Source organism: Pseudopodoces humilis, chromosome 5, assembly GCF_049639895.1.
Source record: "Pseudopodoces humilis isolate 2021_Gansu_Grassland_sample_001 chromosome 5, ASM4963989v1, whole genome shotgun sequence".
NCBI lineage: Eukaryota > Metazoa > Chordata > Aves > Passeriformes > Paridae > Pseudopodoces > Pseudopodoces humilis.
The window spans coordinates 12763191-12786463 of NC_142204.1; the positions used below are offsets into that span (position 1 = coordinate 12763191).

General features: G+C 45.4%; 1 protein-coding gene across 8 annotated transcripts in view; it reads right to left on the reverse strand.

Annotated features, from left to right (window-relative positions):
• Window positions 1–910: 910 nt before the first annotated feature.
• Window positions 911–23273, reverse strand: part of LOC102110859 (uncharacterized) — a 35719-nt gene continuing 13356 nt past the window's right edge. For 4 of the 8 annotated variants that reach the window (XM_014261226.2, XM_088055680.1, XM_014261224.2 and 1 more), the window contains exons 2-15: window positions 11904–15405; window positions 10465–10549; window positions 10051–10115; window positions 9511–9770; window positions 8465–8625; window positions 7438–7590; window positions 6670–6799; window positions 5677–5751; window positions 4797–4886; window positions 4324–4478; window positions 3499–3660; window positions 3052–3122; window positions 2620–2724; window positions 911–2415 (exon numbers count right to left, since the gene is read on the reverse strand). In XM_014261226.2, coding sequence (XP_014116701.2) covers window positions 2261–2415; window positions 2620–2724; window positions 3052–3122; window positions 3499–3660; window positions 4324–4478; window positions 4797–4886; window positions 5677–5751; window positions 6670–6799; window positions 7438–7590; window positions 8465–8625; window positions 9511–9770; window positions 10051–10115; window positions 10465–10549; window positions 11904–15390 — 5154 coding nt within the window. In that variant the 5' untranslated portion in view covers window positions 15391–15405 and the 3' untranslated portion in view covers window positions 911–2260. Of the gene's footprint in view, window positions 2416–2619; window positions 2725–3051; window positions 3123–3498; window positions 3661–4323; window positions 4479–4796; window positions 4887–4908; window positions 5454–5676; window positions 5752–6669; window positions 6800–7437; window positions 7591–8464; window positions 8626–9510; window positions 9771–10050; window positions 10116–10464; window positions 10550–11903; window positions 15406–23273 lie in introns of those variants that run through there. The other 4 variants (XM_088055681.1, XM_088055679.1, XM_014261225.2 and 1 more) reach the window with 2 other exon arrangements.

The following is a 23273-nucleotide window of genomic DNA, read 5'->3' on the forward strand; positions in this document are numbered from 1 at the left end:
GCTGTCAATCATGACAACAGTATCCTTTAAGTTTCCTATGTCAAGTGGAATTTTAACAACATATGGAATTTAGCACAGAAACCACTTTGGGAGGCTCTAATGAACAATCTGCCTGCTTGCTTTCAAGAGCAGAAGTTGAGTTAAAGAGCTCTCAACTTGGGCTGTTGAACAAGATGACTTCTAATTTAGAATGGGAATATGTATGGCTGGCTTCTCCTGGATGAAGCTGAAGTGGATGTGGGATGCCTCGACTGCCTGTATGAGATGACCTTACACAGACGTGCTGAATAGATCCCATAGCAGCATTCTGTGTCCCACCTGACACACTGACAATCCTGGGGACTTGGGAGCTGCATAAATTCATGACAGCCTGGGACAAACAGGCATTTGAGATATCTGAACATTCTGGGTCTTGTGGAGGACTATAACCCTTCTTGTGTGAGTCTGAGGTAAAGCTCTGTTTTGGCTCTTAGCTTGGGACCAACTCCACTCCTTCTGGTGGGGGGGAGAAAAGGTGTTAGCAGATTGTTGTCTGAACCATAGCTTAAAAGTTGAATAACTGGGTCCTGTCTTTCTGCTTTAGTGGGCTAGACTCCCATTTTCGGTAGTTCATCCCTTCAGTTTACCTTCAGTTATGGATGACTAACACCACTCTGGAACCAGCAACATCAGCTCTCCCGGGCCAGGGGTAACACTGAAGAATCTTAAGGTTGAATAAACGCAGCTTTCCATAATGTCTCTGCTAAACAGAGCTGTTTGTACTTAACAGTCACTTAGAAAGGGAAGTCATAGGAAAAAAATACTGCATGTATATTCAGTAAATTGCATTACTTACATTTGAGAGGAAAACCTAAGTAACAAGGCGAACAGAAAGGTTTTTAACTGGAGAAGTGCATGAGTTTATTAGGACTAAAAGCAACTCTTTCTTCTTTTAATCCAGCTAAAATTATTGATATAAATAGGCTGCAATAAGCTATTCTAGATACAAGAGCAGAATGTTACAGAGACAAAGCTGGAGATACAAAGATAACTAATTCTTCAAATATATTAAATGCAAGAAGGCTACAAGTGGCTTTCTTTAGTGTATTGATTCTTAAACTTGATCTTGCATTGACTGAGCTGAACACTTTAACACAGATACAGTATTTTACAGTTGAAGGCATATCCTCAAACAGGCAGGTTCTGCACAAATGCATGTAAACTGGACTTAAAACCAGAGAGTTCTTAAAAAGAATAAAGACCCTGGTGCATATTTTGACTTTATCTACAGTGGCTAAATATTTCAGTGTTCTCTGTAAGTGTGCAAAATGGTGCATGCATTACCACATCAGCAATCAGAGTAGGAGCAGCAGTAAAGTGCCACTTCATTGCATGTGCCTAGTCCTCGTTATTTTGTATGGGGTGGGTACCAACACGAAATACATAAATCTGTGTCAAAAGTCACTGATCTACTTCCAGAGGGAGGCAGAGTAAAAAAGAGGTCAGATGGCTTAGTGGGATGGTTGTTCAGAAGAGAAGTGACCTTTGTGAAGCAGATTCCTCAGCATGGTACCTCTTATGTGGGGGAAATCATCACAGTGGCTTCTGAAAACTCTGCTTAATTCCAGTGGATTTTGTAATGCTGTCAAGGACAGCATTTGGGTAAAATTAAATATTTGCCTATCCAAACCCCAGTACACTTGCATGATTTAATACTTAAATTGCCCAAAATGGAACTTACACTATAGAGATCAACGCCATGAAGGTATCCAGAGGATATTGAAACGGAATATTCTCCTCAGCTCTGTTGTGCTTTGCACTTAGCACCTTCCTTCTCAGGAACTCAAAGCTCTCAGGCTGCTAATACTAGTGAATTTAGCCTCACAACATGCAGTGAGGTAGGTAAGTTTACTTCCATTTTGCAGATGGCAAAACTGAGGCAGAACTCTGAAGTGATTCACATAAGGTCCCGCAACTTGTCAGTGGCAAAACCAGGAATTTGTTTTCAGAAGTCCAGAGCCCAGACCTCTGTCCAATTTAAGTCCCTCCCTACTACCACAAAGCAAGCAATACATGCAACCTTTATTCCTCCTCTTGCTGCTGTAGTCCTGCTGACACAAAGGAAGTTTTTCCTGATTGAATTCCCGCTTTCTTTGGCAAAAAGCACCTGGTCCTGTCAAAGTGCTGTGTATTATGCTCTTTGCAGAGTCATTTCTTCTGAGGCATGATAGAAAAGCCACCGTTTCCTCATGGCAGGGAGACTGTCCAGGTCCAAGCAGTCTTATTTCTTGCAGAAGACCTGCTGCTTGGCATTCTTCACCCGTTGCTCCTCCTTCAGGTTCTTCTGCCGCACGTGTTTGCTGGAGATGTGTTCCACATGTTCTGAGGGGAACCAGCCTCTCTCCCGGTCTGAGAGTTTTACTCCTTCCATCCACCCTGTGGTGTGGGGAAAAGTGCAACATGAGGCAAAAGTCATGTGTTTTTTTCATTACTTCCCAAGAAAAAGCCCCCTTCAAAAAGACCCTAAGGGCAAAAGAAAAGATCCCCTTTTCAGCTCCCAAATAAAGCACCCTAAAGATGAAGAACCCCTTTGTCCTCTCAGTCCTACAGTTTAAGACAGGCATTGCTCATTCTGCTCACCATCGTTGCTGTACTGCATAACCATGATGATATCTGCCTTCTCCAAAGCCAGCTCATCATTTTCCCGAGCCTTGTAAGTCTTTATGCACTGAACCTGTGGTGCATCTGAAGGGGAGGAAAGATCACACTGATATGCTGGAAAGCAACAGTACATATGTGGGCATTAGCTCCAGAGGAGGTGGAGAATAAGGAGCTGCCCAAATAAAAAGCTGAGAACTGGAAGGGACACTACAGGTCTTCATCTAAAATGAGGTGTTAAAATAAGTAAAACAACTGGCAGCACCAGGCAATGGAATGCCCATGAGTATGTTCTTTTCCTACAAAACCCCGAGTATTCTGCCTTAGAATGCTTCTGGGGTGTCCCACCTCACAGTGCCTGTGACTCCTGTGAGCCAGCCCACCCCCATTGCTGCAGCAGCAGAGTAGTCTCACCAGGGCATTCCAGGAGATCTGGTTCTCCCCGCGGAGGAGCCAAAGCAGAGATCCACCTTAGCTTCTCACTGCTGGAAAACAGCACAGGATAGGTGTCAGCATTCAGTGTGAGGGACACCAGTCTGGTGACTGAAATGGTGTGAGGTGGAGGGGTGTTTGCTCTCACAAAGAGAAGCAGAGAAAGGAGGTGGGGAAAGGCAAAAATTCCCATTTTTGGAGGCCAATGGTATGACATAATGTGGTAGTACTGTATAAGCAACAATGATGAGAGAAGAGGAAAGTGGTTGACAAGGAAATAGTTATAACAGGAGGATGCTTTTAAAGACTTCTGCTCAGCAGCTGAATTTAGTATTTCAGCATCTGAGTAGCTGAGGGATAACCATCAGGCTACTAGGAGGTATCTGGCCATGGTAACAGGATATAGCAAGGGTAAACTTGAGCTCTTACTGTGTCTCTGTCCGAAACAAGAACTCCACTCTTTTTCCCTGGTAATTCTGAAGCAGAAAGAGACGGAACAGATTCTTGTTTGCTCCGTGGAGTTTCATCTCGCACTTCTCCCCGCGCACATAAGAGAAAGCAGCGTGGTCGAACACAACAAAACGTCCACCCCTGCAAGTGAAGAGGAGGAACAAAACAAGGTGTGAGTTTTAAGGTGATGAGGGTTACAAAGTGAGTCTGTGTAGTCTGCAGGAAAGCAAAAGGCTTTTAATGAGTCTTCATCTGCTTTAGACATCCTAAGCAGGGCTCTTGTTAGAAGTCTCAGAAAGCCAGAGAAGAGAGAGAACGGATTTAATGAAAAGGGTAGAAATACTAAGCTCTATCCTGCCAAAATTTTATTTGGCAGTTTACAGCTTAAAAACAAACCCACCACCCTCAAAACCCCAACACAACTAACCAACAACTCTCTTGACAAACCAGTGATTTGCACATTCACTAGTCTTCACACTGTGCTTTAGGAAGAAATTATTTACCAAGTGAAATTAGAATAAATGGTTATTATTCAAGTGTTTCACATTGTAGAGATGCAAAGGAAGAATAGTTGTGCTAGGGACCACAAGACATATTTTTATATTATCATATGTAATTAAGAGTTGGGACTATCAAGTTCCACATACTTGCATGATACTCACATCAGGTCAGGACAGAAGAGTGACTTGACAAAGGCTGCCACTTGCTGGCAGGCAGAGGAAAAGGACTCTGTCACCAAAGCAGAGACCCCGAAAGAGACAGGTATTTTAGAAGGGGCAGCAAGAATTGTGTTGAAGCACTCACTCCTTGGGCCGAGACAGGAGCAGACAGTCATTGAAAAGGTGCAGGTAGATGGGCCGGGTGGTGACTTTCCATTTTGGACTCAGGTTGTTGAAGTCCAGTGCTGTCAACTCACCACATTTCACAAGTCGCCTCGACTGTGAGATGAGTGGGAATATCTGCAAGACAAAAATAAATATGTATGTAAAAGAAAATGAGTCCCTGTGAGTTTTGGATTTGCATTTTTGCCTTTATCTTGAGGAACTGGGCTTTCAGTTCTCCAGCTGGAGAGGCGTAAGTCATGGCAGACACCTTCATGTGAAGGTTGACATGAATGATTGGGCAAGAGAAGCACTGATGAAGAGCTGGCCTATGGATGATGTTCTGGTTCAACAGCTCTGTGCGTATCAAGAAAGGAGAACAAAAAGTGTCTTTGTGGGGAAAGACAGAAAATATATAAGGCTAGAACAAGGCCCAGGGGGAATGGATGAGCTCACCTTACACTCAAATTCAATCTTCTGGCTGAGGTAGATCAGCTCTTCAGTACTCTTCATGCGCTGGACATTCTCATTGCAATCCTTGATGAGCTGCACAGGAAAACAAATGAGGAGTGAGATGGGAGCAGAACTGCCTGGTGGGATCAGTACTATTCCCAGGAGCCCCTCAGGAGTCATCTTAGGCATCCTCCTGAAAAAAAGTATACATTACAGACAATATTCTGAGTTGGAAGGGACCCACAAGGATCACTGAGTCCAGCTCCTGGCCCTGCACAAACATACCAACAATCCCACCCTATGCCAGAGAGCGTTGTCCAAACACTCCCAGAGCTCTGGCAGCCTTGGGGCTGTGACCATGCCCTGGGGAGCCTGTTCAGTGCCCCAGCACCCTCTGAGTGAAGGACTTTACCTAAAATCCACTCCAACCCTACCCTGACACAGCTCTTGCCACTCCCTGGATCCTGTCCCTGGTCACACAGCAGAGATCAGGGCCTGTCCCTCCTCCATGTGAGGAAGCTGCAGAACTGCTGTGAACTCTGGCCTCCATCTGCTCTTCTCCAGCTGAACAGACCAAGTGACGTCAGCCACTCCTTTTGTGTCTTCCCCTCCAGGCCCTTTGCCATCCTCGTAGCTCTCATTTGGAAGGTCAAATCCTCACTAGACAGAACAATCCTCCTTATGAGGCTGTACAAATTGTAGATAACTATTTGTCCCCGAAAACTTTAAACCTTGCTTCTACAACAAGCAGGGTAAGAGGAAGGGATGCAATACAGTAATGCTGTGGGGTTTTTTTAAAGCAAGATTTTCTTGTAGGGGCAAGGGTGGAAGGTGATGATTAATTAGACAAAGGTAAGGCTGCAGAAAGGGTAGGCACCTTTACCTTTTCAAGTGCATCATAGGCCTGTGTTGCTTGGACTTCTTCCTCAGACCCAGGCCGAGTTCTTTTCAGGATATTCTATGTGAGAAAAGAGGATTTTCATGATGGAAACAGGGAAAGGTGGACTTTACCACCACTGAAGAGTAGGATAAACACTAAAGCAGAAGTAGCTGATGACAGGTGGAGACAAGAAGGCCAAAATTTTGAGATGCAGAATGTCACTGATAAGTCACACTGATCAGGGCATTCCTGTAAATCTAAATTGTATTAATTATCACATAAAAGTTACATGGCATAGGAAGCAACCACTAGGTACAACACAAATGGATGTATGAACAGAACAGAATTGGTTTTTTATCTCCTGTTAAAAAGAGGCTTAAATAATCAAAAGGAAGAATTTCATAGAAAGAGCTCAAAATTATTTTTTAGGGACTGTCTGGATGACCCCTTATTAATCAACTTTACAGGCTGCCTTCCAGAGGGCAGCCAAGGAACCTTTGCTTTGTTTTGCTAGCAGGAAGAGAAAAAGTTCAATAAATTGTAAATCAGCATGTTTTGAGAAGACTCCATGAAGTCTTTATTGGAGTACAATTAAAGTAGTGTCACCACAAAGCCCTAAATGATTCACAAACAGCACTGCCTCATGCAGTGACACATCCGTCATTTCCTGAACACCTCCAGGGATGGGGACTCCGTCATATCTCTGGGCAGCCCCTTCCAATGCCTGCCACCCCCTTCTGGGAAGAAATTCTTCCTGATGTCCAATCTGAACCTTCCCTAGTTCAGCTTGAGGCCGTTTCCTCTTGTCCTGTCCCTTGTTCCCTGTGAGCAGAGCCTGACCCTCCCCCAGCTGTCCCCTCCTGTCAGGGAGTTGTGGAGACCCAGAAGGTTCTCCCTGAGCCTCCTCTTCTCCAGGCTGAGCCTCCCCAGCTCTCTGTGCTGCTCCTACACACAGCTTGAGGGAAACGAGGGAAGGATGAGAATCACCACAGTCACCTGTAGGAGGAGTTTGAGTCGAGTGATGCGCTGGAAGGGGAGGATGAGGAAGGATTTAAGCGAGAGGCGCTGGCACACTGGATCACTTTCCAGTCTCTCCAGGACTTGCTGGAACCCTGCATTTCCATTTCTGTGGGAGTGGCAAAGAAAAAAAAGACATCCAGGCATCAGACTAAATAAATAACCTTCCTAGTATCAGATTTCAGGGAATATTGGAGTATTCCCAACAGTCAGGTTTTGTCCCTGGGGCAAGAAATTGGCGTCAGGAAACCGCACCACTCTGCTGCTGAAGAGTAACTATGGGTTTCTAACAGCTACAGGATGGCAATACAGCTGTTATTATCTCTGTCCTTTTTCCACAGTCCTCTGGAGTAAAAGCCAGAAATAAGATCTACATTTCAACTCCCTCTATCAGCAGGGCTCCTTTCATGGGGACAGTGGTGGTTTGCACTCTGGTTCTCAGGGATCAAGACTGAAAACCATTTTCCAGGATGGTCATTTTTGCTCTCTTCAGTAGAAGGCAGACAAAGAATAACCTGCAAGAAGATCAGATATTACGTATGCTTTTCCTCTCCAATGCTATGGGAGAGAAGCCTGCAGGAGTTCTGTCCTGCTTTCCCAAACGCCATTGAACTGAGGAAGGTTTTTCTGGGGGCATAGCGAGAGCACTGCTCAGCAGCCCATTCCTGCAGCATTCCCCATCATTTGAAAGAGTCAATATTCATGGAAGTAAGGGGGAGAAGGGTGCAGCAAATGAGAAAAACTTACAGTAACCTCTGGAAGGTTTGCTCCTGATATGTCTGGTTTGTCACATATGGCAGATACACCCGGCGGAAGTCAGGGGCATGTTTCAGAGCCACGTCACACACATGGAAGGTAAACATGTCCTCTTCAAATTTCTCCTCCAAGTCAAAGAGGAAACTGCAGCACATAGATGTGGTGCCATAAAAGGAGAGAGAAATATCAATGTAATTTAGTCTTCTAAAATCATGACAGGCCACAGATAAGCACAAGACAGCTCTTTAGTTCTATAGAGAGTGTCTGGACAAGGAGAGTTTAGGGCCTGGTATCAGCAAGGAAAAAGCAGAGGCAAAAGACCTCTATTCTTGAGAGGTCATGGTTCTACAGGAATGGTCAGGAAACAGCTGGAAACTAAGACCTCACCAGAATAACCCTGTTGGTAGAAATGGAAAACGTAGCAGCAACCCTTACCAGCTTAGTGATTTATGTAGTCAAGCCTTGCAGGAGGAAAAGCAGAACAGAATCCTACAACATACAGAATTCCTTGCATGTGGGGTCATGTCCACATTTCATGAACTATGCTCTATTGATTCACATTAGTTTCTGTCAAGTAATGGTTGAAACTTACTTTTTTCCCCCCATTTTTCCCCTGCTTTTCTTCAGGGCTCATGCAGCTTCCCCTTTTCGTCAGGGCTCATGCAGCTGCCCCTTTCATTTTGTATTTGGCAGGAGCTGGTTTGGGTTAGGGTCTAGTTAGTCAAGTTTAATTGTAGTTGAAAGCAGTGGCACAAGGCTACATTACCATTTACAACATTTTGATCCCCTGCAATGAGCTCTGTGCACAACTGAGCCATAATATCTAGGATTTAATACCAGAATTTACACTGCGCTGTCACCTAAAAAGGTGACATATTTCTTTCCAGGCAGTGCTGGTGTGTCATCACTAGGTGCTGTATCTGCCTTGAACAGTGAACACACGGAAGAGGAGTGAGAAAGGTTCCTGAAGGAAGCACCACGTGTCTGTTAGGTATGGAAGCAAAGGGCCACATCTCACCTGGCACTGACGTCGCGCACATCGGAGAGGCGGGAGAAAAGCCACTGGCGCTCCTGGTTGGTGAGCATCGCCTGGAGCTCTACTGAACGCTGGAAATGATCCACTGCCACGTTCAAACTGCGCAGGTAGGAAGCCTCAGATATTATCAACTCAAACTTGGCCTTGGGAGAGAAAACATCAGGGAAGACAGCATCAGTACACTGCACAAGTCTGTGAGGAATCTTATGGAGAGGAGATGGGGCAAAGCAGGAAAACCTCCCAGCACATGATGCAAGGAGTGTGTAACTACAGAAGAGAGGCTTTAGAAATTAAGGACAAGCATGCTATTACAGACTTTCTATGAAAAACAGACTTGTGGTATGACTTAAAAATAGCTACTTGCTCTCATTTTACTTTTTATTTCCCCTCAACTCCACTTTCACAAGGTTCCCCATTTTACAAGCTCCCATAAAGTCCAGCATCTGTACCACACACATTTTTCTTCTTCATTATGTTTCCCATGCTCTTGTTTTACCTCTTCCTCTAGGTCCTCCTGTGCACTTCTCAGATCCTCGCATTTTCCATACCCAGTTTCTCTGTACCACTGTGCTGAATCCATACATCCTCCCTGTCGCCTCTCAGCCCTGCAGCTCACACAGGTTAATTTGCTAAACTCATGTTCTACCACAGAAAATACAATTTACTGTGGTTTTATTAGCATCTCTCACAAGCTTATGTGTGGCAGAATGCTGCAAGTCATCTACTTTTATACATCCTTTTGCATTGAGCATACTCAAAACTCTTTATCTTGTTCCCACTTTTCCCCATGTTTGTTTTCTTGGAGTTATTGATAGGGTGCAGAGTCCATCCTTCAGTGCTGCTCTTATCTAAAATTCAGCACTTCAGCATTGCTCTACTTCACACCCCATGCTGCTTCCAGGGGTAGAAGTGACCTCTGCCTCAACCACCACATTCCCACATCACAGTTTTTGCTCTCTGCTTTAACCCGTGTTCCAGAGACTCTTGACTACAGACCACCCATTTCCCGTGTCACATCTATCCCGTACCTCCTGCAGCCTCTGCTCCTCACGGGACATGTTGAGCAGCATTCTGCTGCCCCGTATCATGGGGATATCCTGCCAGAGGGATGCATTAGATGAGACTGACAGACGTTGCAAATATGAGTCCTGAGGAGACAGCACTTTCCTCCGTAGCCTTGGAGAACTTGGGAAACTTGACTCTATATCCTCTGGATAATCCACTCTCTTCTGGCTTTGGATGGCCTTGTTCAGAGCCACATCACTGTACTCCTGATACAGCAATCTTGCTGTGAATAAAGACACATACATTTATCTTTTCTGTAGTAGCAACTCACCCTCTGCTTCTACCTGGAGAAAACTCTGCCCCAGATTGGGGCAGCCAAATTCAGGCAAAGCTCCCCAGCTGCCCAAGTGTACTGCAGGATTCCAGCTGCTTTCCCTGCCCTCTAACACCACACCCTCACAACCACCATGTGGCAGGAGTCCCTCTCTTTTGTGCTCACTGCAAGGGTGAGAAATGCTGGCAGAGAGGGGAGTGCCAGAGCACTCCAGGCAGGAGGTACTTACAGGAGTTGATAAGTTTGGAGTGCCGGCGCTTGAAGTTCTCTGTTGTGTCTGCAGGTTTCTTCTCTCTGCCAGGGAGTAAGGATTTCAAAACACAGAGTGAACGAAGGGCACAGCACCAGAGATGGTTAATCCAAACCTTAGAAACTGCTCTGGCACAACAGGGACCTCTTCTGTTCCAACAAGCTCAAGCTCCACTTGACACAAAGAGCAAAGTCAGGCTTAATGGAAAGGCTTACCTGAAGGCACAGAAATACTGCTGTTGCAGTAGGGTCCTCTTCAAGAGAGCACAGACTGAAACACAGGCCTAGGGCATTTAATTAAAGCTTTCCACTCCTATCATCTGCTCAGAAACAATGGAGGTGTCTGTGCTGCACAGGGACTGGGGAAAATTCTAAGGGTCTTTGAGAGACTCACCGCATTATAACTGTTTCTGAGCTGACTGGTGGTTCCCTATGTGCCTTGTGAGCTTCTTCCTCTTCCTTCTTCCCAGAAGAAACCTCTGTATAGAATACAAATGGAAAGTAAACACATCAGTCCATTTTTAGACTTAATTTACAATCCAAATGATACACAAATACCACTTACCTATACCCCACCTAAGTGGCAGTCTGGAGTTGAAGTACAGGTGACCTCGTAACATTTATTTCTGGGTCAGAAACATTCTGGCTTTAGTAACCCTTGAGATTACTACACTTTACATCTGTTAGCCACATACACTTTTCATACAAAGGCTGACATTTTAGGCAGGGACAGTAACTCTAAGAGCTTCCCTCTCCAGTTATACAAGCAAAGAAACTGCCTGTGTGCCCTGTTTGCTGCTGTCCTTACACTTTCAGCTATTAGGGCCAGGCATCAGGAGATCAGTGGAGCCAAAGTGTAAAGATGGAGAAATCCTTTTGGTTTCTGAGGGATTCAATCAAAAAAGGTGTGAAGAAATTCTAAATCTGAAAAACTGGAAGCAGAAAAAGGGAGAAAACCCAAAGACTGAGCTGCAGTTATGGGTAAGAAGAAAGACAGTACTATTGCCTTGAATATTTTAAAATTTGGGTTTAAGAAATTACAAGTCAAACATATGAACAAATCTTGATTCAAGTTCTGCCAAATCTTTTATAACCCTCCACATCCCCCTCCTTTTCTTCTGTGCCAAAAATCCAGCATATTTCAGAGCTTCAACAATAGACTAAAGTAAGAGCTAAAAAGAAGCAATTATTTAAAGTTCATGTAAGATATAGTATAGACATACATCCTGATAGCAAGTATTGCTGAATGAGCTAGCTGCATTACAGAAGATGCATGTTTTCCACTTGTGACATCAGTGATTTGACTTCTGTGCAAACTGGGACTTTCAGTTTGACAGATTTGTATTCTTATCTGTACTCTCAAATCATAAGCTCACAGGAAAATCATCTTTTTTAGATGATGGTCAAGTGGGAACCTGAAAGTTCCAGTTGCAAAATAAGGGGAGTCAGCAAATAAACAACTGATAAGAGATGTGGGGTACTGAGAATGGCTCTTCCTTACTGCCTTGGGGATCCATGAAATAAGTTTATTGTTGCAGGTATGAGTGTGGAATGGAGGGACTGAGCCCCAGAGTGCATCCCTACTCAAGGGAACAAGGAGGATACACACAGCAGCAGAGACGTAGGAGGGGACAGCTGGAAAGTGAAGCTTGGGGCAGGACAGGATGGAGCTACAGGGCTGGAGCAACGAGTATCACTAGAAAGCACAAGAGCCATGCTAAGCTCCCAACTCTCATGCCTCCTATCACATTTCATTTCATTTAATCCTAGTTCTTGATAACTGCACTAGGTTGGAGGGAGGAAGGAAGAAGGTAAATGGAAGAGAGGACTCACGCTGCAAGATGTCTGGTGGTACTGACATCCTCTTCAAACCCTGACGGTGCCAGTCCTTGGTTTTTACTCGGCTTTTAATTGGGTTTTCTTGATTGGCTGCTGGCTCCTGCACAGCTACCCCAATCTTTCTTTTGTCTGGCCAACTTGATGATTTTTCCAAGGGTGCATGTTTGGCCGTTTCTTCCTTTGTCTGGTCTTCTCCTCCTTCCTTCCTTTGCCTGACCCTCCTCTCACCTTCTGTTTTCTCTGTGACTGCTAGTAGAGCCTGGATGTTCTTTGTGTCCACACGGAAGCTGCCTGTGGGCTGCTCCCATTGCAGCTCCTCATCCTGGCAGGTTGCTCTGGTGGTCGGCGGCGACGGAGGGCTGAGGCGGAGGAAGTGGATTGGATTGGTGAATGCAAGCATTGGAAGGAGCTGTGCAGAATCTCTGGTCTTGGAGTCTGCAGATGTTATCAGGCCTTCCAATGAGGGCCAAGAATGGTGGTCAGGTGAGGATTTTCCACTCTCTATATCCATGTGGGGAGCTGCTGTTTCAGGGCTGGTGTCAGAGCAGCCAACCAACATTTCATTTCCTAGAGCTGAAAAGCTTTGGGTCAGCAAACTGACCCCTGAGTCATCAGAAGTCTCTGTATCATGGGGACCTGAGTCACCAAGATCCCACTCTCCACCTGCTGGAAGAAGGTCATCTCTCTCTGCTAGACTTTCTCCATCAGAAGCAGAGGCCATGGAGTTGGAATCAGATGCAGAAGTGGCAGTCCGGAGAGGATGGCTTGGAGCAGGGTAAATGGCTCCCAGGCTACCATCATCCATCCCACAGCTGAGGGAGGGCCTGGAGTGCAGCCCGGGAGCCAGTGGCTGGTAACCTTCAGGGGATGGAGGTGGAACAAGGTGATTTGCATGGAATGCAGGGGCCTGAGCTTGACTGGGCCTTTGGACATGGGAAGAAGGATAAGGAAGCTGTTTGGCATCACGCTCAGACACCAGAGGTAGGCTTGGGTGGGACACAGGGGACAGAGGGTGTCCTTGCTGTTTCACAGCAAGGACCGTATCATCTTCAGAGAGCCAAGTTAGGGTGCTCAGGACACTAGAAATTCTGGATCCAGGCTCTTTTTGGTATAAGCTACAGTCAGGTTCATCAAATAAAGGCACTTGTGCTTTATGATCCACATTTTCTCCCATTTCTTTTCCTTGGATAATGGCACTTTTTTGGGGAGAGTTTTGCTGAACTGTCTCTGCATGGCTCAGGGGAGTGGAAGTCCTTCCTGGTGCTTGGGATGCTTCCAGAGGCCCTGCAATACTAGCCACAGACCTCCTATCCCCAGGAAAGCTCTCTTGCAGAGGAAGGGAGCTTGTGTACTTTTCAGAGAAAGAAGATGGGCCACTAAGATCCTCACGACAGCCTTCCCCAAAAGTAAGGAGTCCATGGGAAGTCTTGGCCTCCCCTGCATCTGTCCTTACAACAGCAGTTTCTGCTGGCGTTGGGTCCCACCCTTGTGCAGGAGCAGCTTCGTTGGGTGGCTTCCCTGCAGAGTCTGCCAGCTTGTTCAGGCTGGTGCCCGGACAGTGCTCGAGGGTCACAGAGGTTATTCTGGCACCCTCCTGCTCTGGAACAGATGCTGACACTGCTGAGGTGAGCTCTGAGGGGGAAGCTGGAATGCTGGAAGCTTTTCCTGTTATGGGATGAAGATCTATGGGATCAGGTGGCTCCAAGTTACTGGTAACAGAGGAAGGCTGTGCTGGAACAAGAGCCTCTGGGTTCTCTCCACTAGAAGGTGCTGTCACCCCTCCACAGAGTGATGCATCTCTTTTATCAAACCTCTGGACAGTTTTTCCATGACCACCACTGTGCTCATTCTCCCTGCCCACTTGTGTCTTACCATCCCAGTGAGCTTCTCCAATATCCTGATCACCAATGAAAAAGCTGCCAGAGTCCATCTGGTCAGAGACATGGCACATGTGTGGAGTTCCCCACCCTGGGTTCAGGTTATTTGAGGACAGAGGGCCAACAGCAGGTGGCTGACATCCAGAACCTGCTTCTGTGACATGCGCTTTCAGCAGCACGTCCTCACCAGGATGCTGATCCACAGGTTCCCCAGGTGGAAATGCTGATCCTGTTTGCTCAGACAAGGAAGCATCCTCCAAACCACACACATTCACATTATGCCTGGGAACAGAGGGTATCTCTGACCCAAAAGCTGATGATAGAGCCTGTAGTTTGAGCTCTTCCCCCAGTCTGAGCTCTTCCCTCTGCAGTTGTTCTGGCTCATTTTGTTCCTTGTTTTTCTGGTCTTTAAGCTTCAAACGTTTGCCTTCTTCCAACAGATTCTGCTCTCTGCACTCTTCCTCATCCTCTTCTGGCTGAAGTTCAGATGCTGCCTCCTCCCAAACTGTCTCATTCACTTCCTCTGTCCTTTTAGCAGTACTCTTTCCTTGGAAAGCATTCTCTGCTGAAGGGGCAGGTCTGCCCTCAATTTTTCTGTGATCATCTTCTAGATGAAGGCATTTGCAAGCAGATGAGTTCTCTTTATGAACCATTCCCTGGTCTTTGACCATGCTGGTATTCCCTGTTTCATCAGCTGAGGTGTTTCCTTCTGCTTGTAGTGAACTCATTTGGCTGTCACATGTCAAGGTGGAAGACAACTGATGGGAAGAGGAAGATTCTGTATTATCTTCCAAACCCTGGGGTGCTCTTAAGTTTTCCTGAACATCTTCTGAAGTGTAAGGTTTAGCTGTGTCTTCTACTGCTCCCTCTGAGCTAGGCTGCTCATCAGGTGCTGGTGCCAACATTTTGGTGCTTTGCTCCTGCTCTACACCAGCATCAACCTCCTGCAAAGAATCCTTGGAGATGTTATCCAGAAAGGGTTCAGCCTTATAATGCCCTTCTGAAACAGTTTTACATACCAAAAAGCACTTAGGTGTCTCTCTCTGAGAGGAAATGGCAACAGCCAAAGGGTATTTCATTTGCTGGGCCTGGGGGTCTAAGCCATGAAAAGCCAGTTCTGTCTGGCACTGAGGAAACTCAGTGCTGAGGTTCACAGCCTGCAGGATGGGGCTGCCAGGGGCTGGCTCATCCTGGACTCTGCTGTGAGAGGAAGGGTCCTGGTTGCTTTCCAGATCAAGCAGTTCCAAATGCCTAAGTTTCAGAGAATAATCCAGTCCACCCTCCTCTAAAAGCATTTCTCCTTCCATTTCTGAGAGTCTCTTTTGAGGCTCTCTATGCCCTTGGTCTTGTTCCAGTCCTGCTGGCACTGTTTGCATAGAGGGTCTGCCCAGCATCTCTGCTGCTTTCCCTGGAGCAACAAGGCAGTCCTTGGGCGTGCTGAGCTCTGCTCCCTTTGCAGAGTTAGATGGGCTGGTGCTCATTTTGGCTGCTGTGTGAGTGGCATGATGCTCTCCTTCCACAGCTGAAGAATCCCAGGCTTCTCCAGTGATGCTGCTGGCTCCTGGGGGAGTGGTACCTCCCTCACTGTTTTCTTCAGACTCCATCAGGGATACATCCTGCTGAAGAAAAATGCATTTTTCTGTTACTACTTCGTAATGATACAATGGACTTAATTCACTGCTTCTACTGCAGCTGATAAAAACCAAAACCAAAACCAACACCACATACCTAGTCGGTGATAAGAGCTGGGAAACAAACACAAAGACTGAGAACAGGCAAACACCACATGAAAGCTTGTAGTATGACAGTAACACCAAAATAACCCCACTGGTGTCTTTTTAGTTTCACATGCAAATGCAGAAATTGACTTTGGTCGAAGAGCAGGGGTACTGAGCTCTCTGCAACGGCCACAGGGCAACCTGTGAAAAATGGCCATGGGTGGTTATCTCAGACTAGAAAGGGGATACCAGAAGGCATCCAGAGAACAAGACCATTTTCAAAAATCTCTATTGATTTTCATGGGGCAGGGTGGACAAATACTCCTGGCCTCTTCTAGCCGAGTTTAAAAGTTGTCTCTGATTTTTGCCTGCTCTTTGGATCTCTGTGTTGGTCTGGACCTCATTGCAAATGACTGCAGAAATTAATTAACAAGACATAGGAACATAAGAATTTGATTAACAGGTAACTAGGACATGACACCAGACACAAGATATTTGAAGGCTGTGAACCACTTGGATTGAAAGGAGTAGCTCTGGTGTGTGTGGACTAATCTACAGACTATAAAGGGAAATTACATCATTACCTTATTCTTTTAAGGAGGGGGAAAAAGAAAAAAAAAAAAAAAGAAAAAGCCATCTCAGGATTGTTGGACAGTTTCCCAAAGGATATAGTGGAATTTCCCATCCACTACTGCATTTGAAGTTCAGACATGACAAAGCACTAGGGAATGCACATTTGGGATATGTCTGTGAAAAGGAAGAATCTGATTCACCACTTTTATCTCTCTGGCTTCTACCACGACCTACAATCCCTACCTGGAAAAAAACTAAGAAGGAGACTAATTGTTGTGCTCCCTCTCTTTTCTTCTATGGTGATTTCCTTGTGCTAGAGTGGCTCTACAGTCACAAGTACCAACCTCTGATCCCACACAGAAAGTAAAAGCAGAGAGGGCATAATTAGATCTGAACTAATTGTCCCAGTTAGCTCCATGGCCAGGGCACACCTGGCCTGAAAGCTGGTTCAGTTTCTATTTTCCCTTACATCAAGTGAAACGAAACACATGCTCTGAAGGCAAGGAGCGCATGCTCTGGAGTTAGAACAGAAGCATTTTATACATCTTCATCATGGATCTTGTCATCACAGAATCATAGAATGATTTGGGTTGGAAGGGGCATTAAAGATCATCCAGATCCAACCCCCCTACCATGGGCAGGGACACCTTCCAGCCATCCCAGGTTGCTCAGCCCCTGAGCAGAACATGGCCTTGAACACTTCCAAGGATGGGGCAGCCACAGCTTCTCTGGGCAACCTGTACCAGTGCCTTACCACTCTCATATTAAAGGATTTTTTCCCAATATCAAACCTAAATTTCTCCTCTTTTGGTTTAAAACATATCCCCCTTGTCCTATGACAACCTGTATATATAAGAAGTAGCTCTCCCTATTTCTATACACCCCTTTTAAGTACTGGAAGAGTGAAATGAGGTCTTTGTGGAGCCTTCCCTTCTCCAGGCTGAACAACCCCAATTCTAAAAAATATGAGGAAAATAATTGAGTTAGCTAATTGAGTTAACTCATCAGCTAACTACTTCCTGTGTATTTTTTTCTTATGTAATCTTTATAGTAAAAAGACAGTCCTTCTTACAAAACCAGGCCAAAACCAGGGTTTTTCAGCAATTTGGATTTTCCCTCCCAAGCAGTGAGTAGTTGTAATAGCTATAATTTTAACAACCAGTTTGTTTCAAAGGGATATATCCATTCAGGGAGTTCCCACAGGCTTCCACCAGGTCTTGCTGCTGACAGCTGCTACTAAACCATCTGGATGCTGCTAAACTCTCTTTTCAAAGCTTCCACATCAGATCACTCTTGTGCTACACTGCTCTTGACTCTCCTGGCTGCCCCGAGTCTCCTCAACTCCTAGGCCTAGAAAAGTACTACTTCTCACACCCAACACAGACCGTTTTCAAAAACAGGCTCCCCGGGAGCACAGAGACTGTTCAGGGAGACACAAGCTGCTGACTAAGGAAGGTTTACTATTACTAAAGGTAGGATGAATCATAAAGATCTGAATAGTAACGTACTCAAACTCAAGCCCACACTTTGTCAGGGGAAGAACTCTTGCTCGCTGTTTCACAGATGTACACAGCACTGAATTTCCTTCTATTAAGCTCTAAACCAGTTTCCACTTCCATGGCTCTGTTGCAAGGGATTTGGACAGGCAAAAGGGTGAGTTTAAAGCTGCATTTGGAGCAGTTCCATGATGATACTGGGAGGTAGGGTAGAGTGAGGTGGACAGCACATCAACACTGGAAGCTGCCAAGTGAGATTTGTCTCATCATATTACTGCCAAGAGTTTTGCACACCTCAGGGAGAGCAGGAGAGGAGCTTTGGGAAGTGAGGCAGGACAAGGAGCAGGCAAACCTTCTGCAGAGACAGGAGGGGAGGACTTATGCATCTCACCAGGGAAACTGTTAACCTCCCGGTCAAAGACTGGGTGCGCCATAGCAGAAGACTCATGTCTGCAATAAGGATTTCATGGAGATGGAAAAGGAAATAATAAAACAAGACTGACAGCACCTGTAGTCTTCGCACGCAGAGCACCTAATAAAGCTCAAGAGCCCAATAATTAGCAGAAGAGAGTGCCTGTGGAGCACTGCCATGTTAAACTCCCAATGCAGGTCTGCTCCATCAGAGGAGGGCCCAGGAGACCCCCAGGAACTCAGCTACCCAAAGCAAACTTTCAATTAGCATTTTCAGCAGGGCCAATAGCCTGACAGAGCAGCACACAGGACCTATCTAGCATCTGCCACTAGGCAGGATATACAAACTCTCAAAGACAATTCACTGTTTCCCCTTTTGTAGCTTGCTGATCTTTGACATCTCTCACTGGATCAGATGACGAGCTGGCCATCACTCCCTCATATGCTCTGTCTGTGGAACAAGATAAAGCGATGCTCCCTGTTGAGATAAAGCCACTCAGACTCTTCTCCCAAGAGGGCCTGAAAACACCAGACTTCAGCTCGAATGCACCCAGCTTTTGGGTGATTCTGGGTGCACAGAACCCCTCGAAACTGGAACAGTGAGAAAGAGCAACTGGCCACACGCCAGCATGAAAACAGAGGGGCAATGCTTGGTCCTGCTGCAGTCACAGGCACAAAATCTGAGAGAAGAAGGGGAAAGGAGCTGGCCTGGTGAGCAGAGAAGGACAGCAGTGAAAGTGTGAGGGCACAATTCATCCACAACTTTCCCAGATTACAAAAGGCAATGTGAATGTCGTACTTCCTTCCACTGTGGGTTAATTCACCTGGACTGAGATGACAAACACTTCTGGTTTTAAATAGAAAGTACCTCACCTTCCCTCCCCACCTCCTCCAACAAACAAGAAAGGAGCAATAACAAGTGCTATCAAGCACAGACAAGCCCTTCAGCTAGCCAGGAAGCAAAGCTACGCACAAGTGGAGCCCTGAGATCCTCCTCCTCCTCCAAACCTGGGGAGAGACAGAGCTCTCTGCCTGCCACCTTGGCCCTCCCCCCGAGGTGCTGGGTGCCACCCAGCTGCCTTTGGCCCCACTCCCCATCCTGCTCCCTGCCGTAGGCCATGGGGCAGCCCACACGCCCAGGCTGCTGCAAACATGTGGATGGAGCTGCTTCGGCCAAGTTGCAGCCGTGAGCTTCTGGCAGCAGAGGAAAAAGCTGTTCAGCAAGGACACCCTTTTTCTTACTGAAACAAAGAGTTTCCCAAGTAGTCCCTGGTTTGGGCTTATCCTTGCTGGTGCAGCCACAGCCTGGTGTAGCAATGCCAAAGCTGGCTTTAAGGGCTGCAGCTCAGGCATGAAAGAGTTTTGTGTTTGGCTCTAACACCCACCCAAAAAACAAGAAGACTGCCTTGAGCCTTTTCCTGCTATCTCAGCTTCGTTTAATCATCTTGGTCACACAGTTCAGGTACACTGTGTACACAGAGGGGAAATGTAGGTTAGATATTAGGAAGGAATTCCTTCCTGTGAGGGTGGAGAGGCCCTGGCACAGGTTGCCTAGAAAGATTGTGGCTGCCCCATCCCTAGCAGTGTCCAAAGCCAGGTTGGATGGGGTTCTGAGCAACTTGGTTGAGTGGAAGGTGTTCCTGCCCTGTGGCAGATGGGTTTGGGATTAGGTGATCTTTAAGGTCGCTTCCAACCCCTTAACATTCTATGATTTGAATCAGCTCAGAGCCAACCTTTCTCCTTACAAGATCCAGATCTCAGTGTGCAGGACAGCACCATTTCCCCCAGGATGCCACACGCTGGACTTCAGTTTGATGACACACCCAGAAAACTGAACACAAAGCCTGCTCTGCCACAAGCCTCAATTTTTATACTTCCTCAGCCTCAATTTTCTGTAATTCTTGCCATGCTTAGGCTGGCTTCCTCAGCTGCATGACCCTCTACGTGAGAGATTCCCACTGCACATATTCCCCTGCAAAGAAACAGTCACCAATCTTCACACACCACCCCGGGTTGCTCTATCACTGTACAACCCATCAAGGGAGGTGAAGGAGGGTGGTCAAAACTCTTGAGCTCAGGAAGAGATAACACAGGGTGCTAGAGATAAGAAGGAAGGAGGGAAATAATGTAACATGGAGTCAGCTTTCAGGGCATGGAGAGCAGGAGCTTGCTGAAGGAAAGGACTTAAGAGAGAAAGAAATAGGATCTAAAAAAGAAAAATAATGCAGAGTCTATTTCTGTGCTACACAGTACTGGTAATGTTCTGGGAACCAGGAGCTGCCTCAGGTGTCTTAGGCAGGAGAGAACAAAGCAAAGCTGCCAATAGCACCTGACCTCCTGGAAAATGCATCTGAGCTCCTACAGAAGCTTGAGAAATGCAGGTGAGACCTCCCAGTCACACCAGTGCAGAGAATCTGCCCGAGTTTTAGCACACCCAGTCGCAGCTTTCACTCATTGTAGGCACAATCATGATACACTGAACCTAATAATTATCCAATGACTCACTGAGGGAGGAAAAAAAGGATAATCTTCCATACTTTTCTTACATTGGTTTCTATTTAATTAGATTATAATACTTAATGCTAACAAAAAAAAGTGTCAGAGAAAAATAATTTTGGGTTGAACACAATTTCATCTTGGAAATTGCTACTGAACATTTGGCAAATACCAAGTGAAGAACGTGGCTTGGATTGTACATTGCACTTCCCAGAGATGCAATAAAAGTGATTCATTCTTAAGATAAAATGGGGTCACCTGTAAAGCAAAAAAACCCAGCTTGCTCTAAGCAGAGGTTAAGTTTATATTCATAAAAGTAATGGGTAAGCCCTGATATTCCATAGGCTTCTAATATGAGAATAATCAAGAATACTGTGTGATTCTCACTGCTAGATCTCAGTGGAAAGATAACTGACACTACCTGGTGAACAGCAGAATTCCCACAGTGGGGGTAATGTGTTGAGTCACTGCAAGTTGCTCTGTGCAGGTCTCTCTGCAAACTCTGGGGATGGACAGCTGATAGAAACATCAGGAGCACTAAAGGAGGCAGGAACTTCCCAAATTACTTTCCTCAGGATATTTGATGCAGAGGTGGCTGCTAGCAGCATGCTATACACATTCCTACATGGCATGTCTGCCACGAACTCGAGGAGTTCCCAGTTCCTCTTTGAGCAGGATGATTCAGGACCTGCATGGGGCAGATCCTCCAGTTAGCAGCAGAAATTTCAGAGTCTCTCAGTACGCTACAGACGTGTGAGCCAGAATCCCACGCTGCTGTTTTTGAGCCCCAGATTAAAGAACGCTCATGTTTGCGCCAAACCATTCTGACAGATGCAAATGCCCTTAAGACATCAAAGGACCGGGAAACACTCGAAAGCTTGGCCTTGCCAAGCCTGCACAGTGGAACCATTTGTGAGCACAGCTGTTGTCACGTTACCTGTACCCATCCTGAGCACAGTTAAGCTACAGGCGGATAAGGATGAACAATATTCAGCAAACTGAACTGGGATAAACTGTCCTGCCCAGCAAAGACAAAATTATCCTGTCTGATGCAAACGTGTAATATAACCTCTTTCACAGACAGATCAAGTTCCACCTGGAAAACTGTCAGATTTCTGGTAGCGGTCAGAGCCCCACAGAAGATAAAGCTGGAATTTTTTAGCAGTGTGGGATGACTGACAAGCTAATATATACCCAGCCATAAATATCCTGGCAAAATCCTGCTTTTTTATCAATAGGTAAAGCATGTCCTATGCAACTAAAAAAAAAGCTAAAATACCCATAAAACTGCACTTGTATATCATTGCAGGGTAGGGATGGCACAGTGTCATCAGCCTTAACAACAGCAGTAAACTCTGTCATGCTTTGGCTTCAATATTGTACCATCAATTGGAGAGAACAATAAAAAAATGTTGGATTTAGAATCCCATGAGATAGCAACCACAACAACAAATCACACATTTATCCTTGTATTGTGCTCTCAGAATTCATGTTCTCAGCCTTAGCTCCTCATATCAGTTTCAATTACCTTATGACTCCAGCAATGAGATTTATTTTTTAAAGTTACGAGATTTGTATCACAATCAAAAATACTTGGCAATACTGTAACAGTGATGGAGCTTTGTACAGAAAACTGCAGCTAAAGAAATAAATAAAAAAAAAATCTATCCAAAAGGGATGTAGAGATGTATGTGGAAAAAACAGGTTTTGGTACAACCCTCCCCTAACCCAGCTTCTCAGGAAACAAATAATTTTTTTCTTAGAAATTTAACTGGTGTCCTTAGATTGAAGAAGCTACCACAAGACAAGTTTGCTATTGGAAGCAAACAGTATTAGATATAAATAAAATATTATAAGAAATGTAAATGTGGGAAAGCACCACTGGGGACCCCTTCCCTCTCCCTTGCAGAAAAACAGCTTCACACACCCAAAGCCACAGGAATTGTGTGGGTGCTGAATAGGAAGATACTAATGCGAACACACAGAAAACTTGTTGCTACTCATGGTCTAAGGCTTGTATGGCCAATTGGCACAGGTTTACTGTGTGCATCACAACATTTTCTGCTTCTCATACAGTCCCACTTCCTAGAATAATGTGGTTATGTCAGAGTTTTGGCTTACAATTAAGAAAAAATGGATTTATGTCCTTTAATGGGCGGGGAAAAGGCCAGAAAAAGTATGACTCAAAAATTAGATCTCATCTAGGTTTATCTGAATTTCTTAATCCTAAACCTTAGTTTGTAACTCAGGAGAGGAAGGGCAATTCCCTGTTCCCTCTCTGCCTGATCCCTGTTTTCCAAAGGTTGGGACTCATGACAGTGCAGAATATTTAGGCCTGATTCAGTGAGTTACAAGAGCTACCAGAAACTAAAAAAAGGGCAGAGAAGTACACTGTGATATAACTGGGTTAACAAAGATGAATAACCAAATTTGTCAGGCCCAATTTAGGTATTTGCAGATATCCTGCAAAGTTAATTTTTTTATATTCTGTTCTTTAAAAAAAAAAAAAAGGAAAAAAAAAAGGAAAAAAAAATAAAAAGGAGTTTCTTCAATTCCTTCTGCTGCTGACTGTACAAACTATCCAACAGCACCTGGAACTGAATCTTAAGAAATCTCAATTAAGACCTGACATGGAACCCTGAAAATTCAGAACACCTGAAATCCAGAACAGACCAATTTACTATGCATCCAGGTTGCTGCCAACATCTCCCTCATGCCAGTGCACACATGACCATGTATGAGCCATCCCAGGGAGTTGTCAAGCCAAAAACAAACAACCCAGGAGCAGAGTGA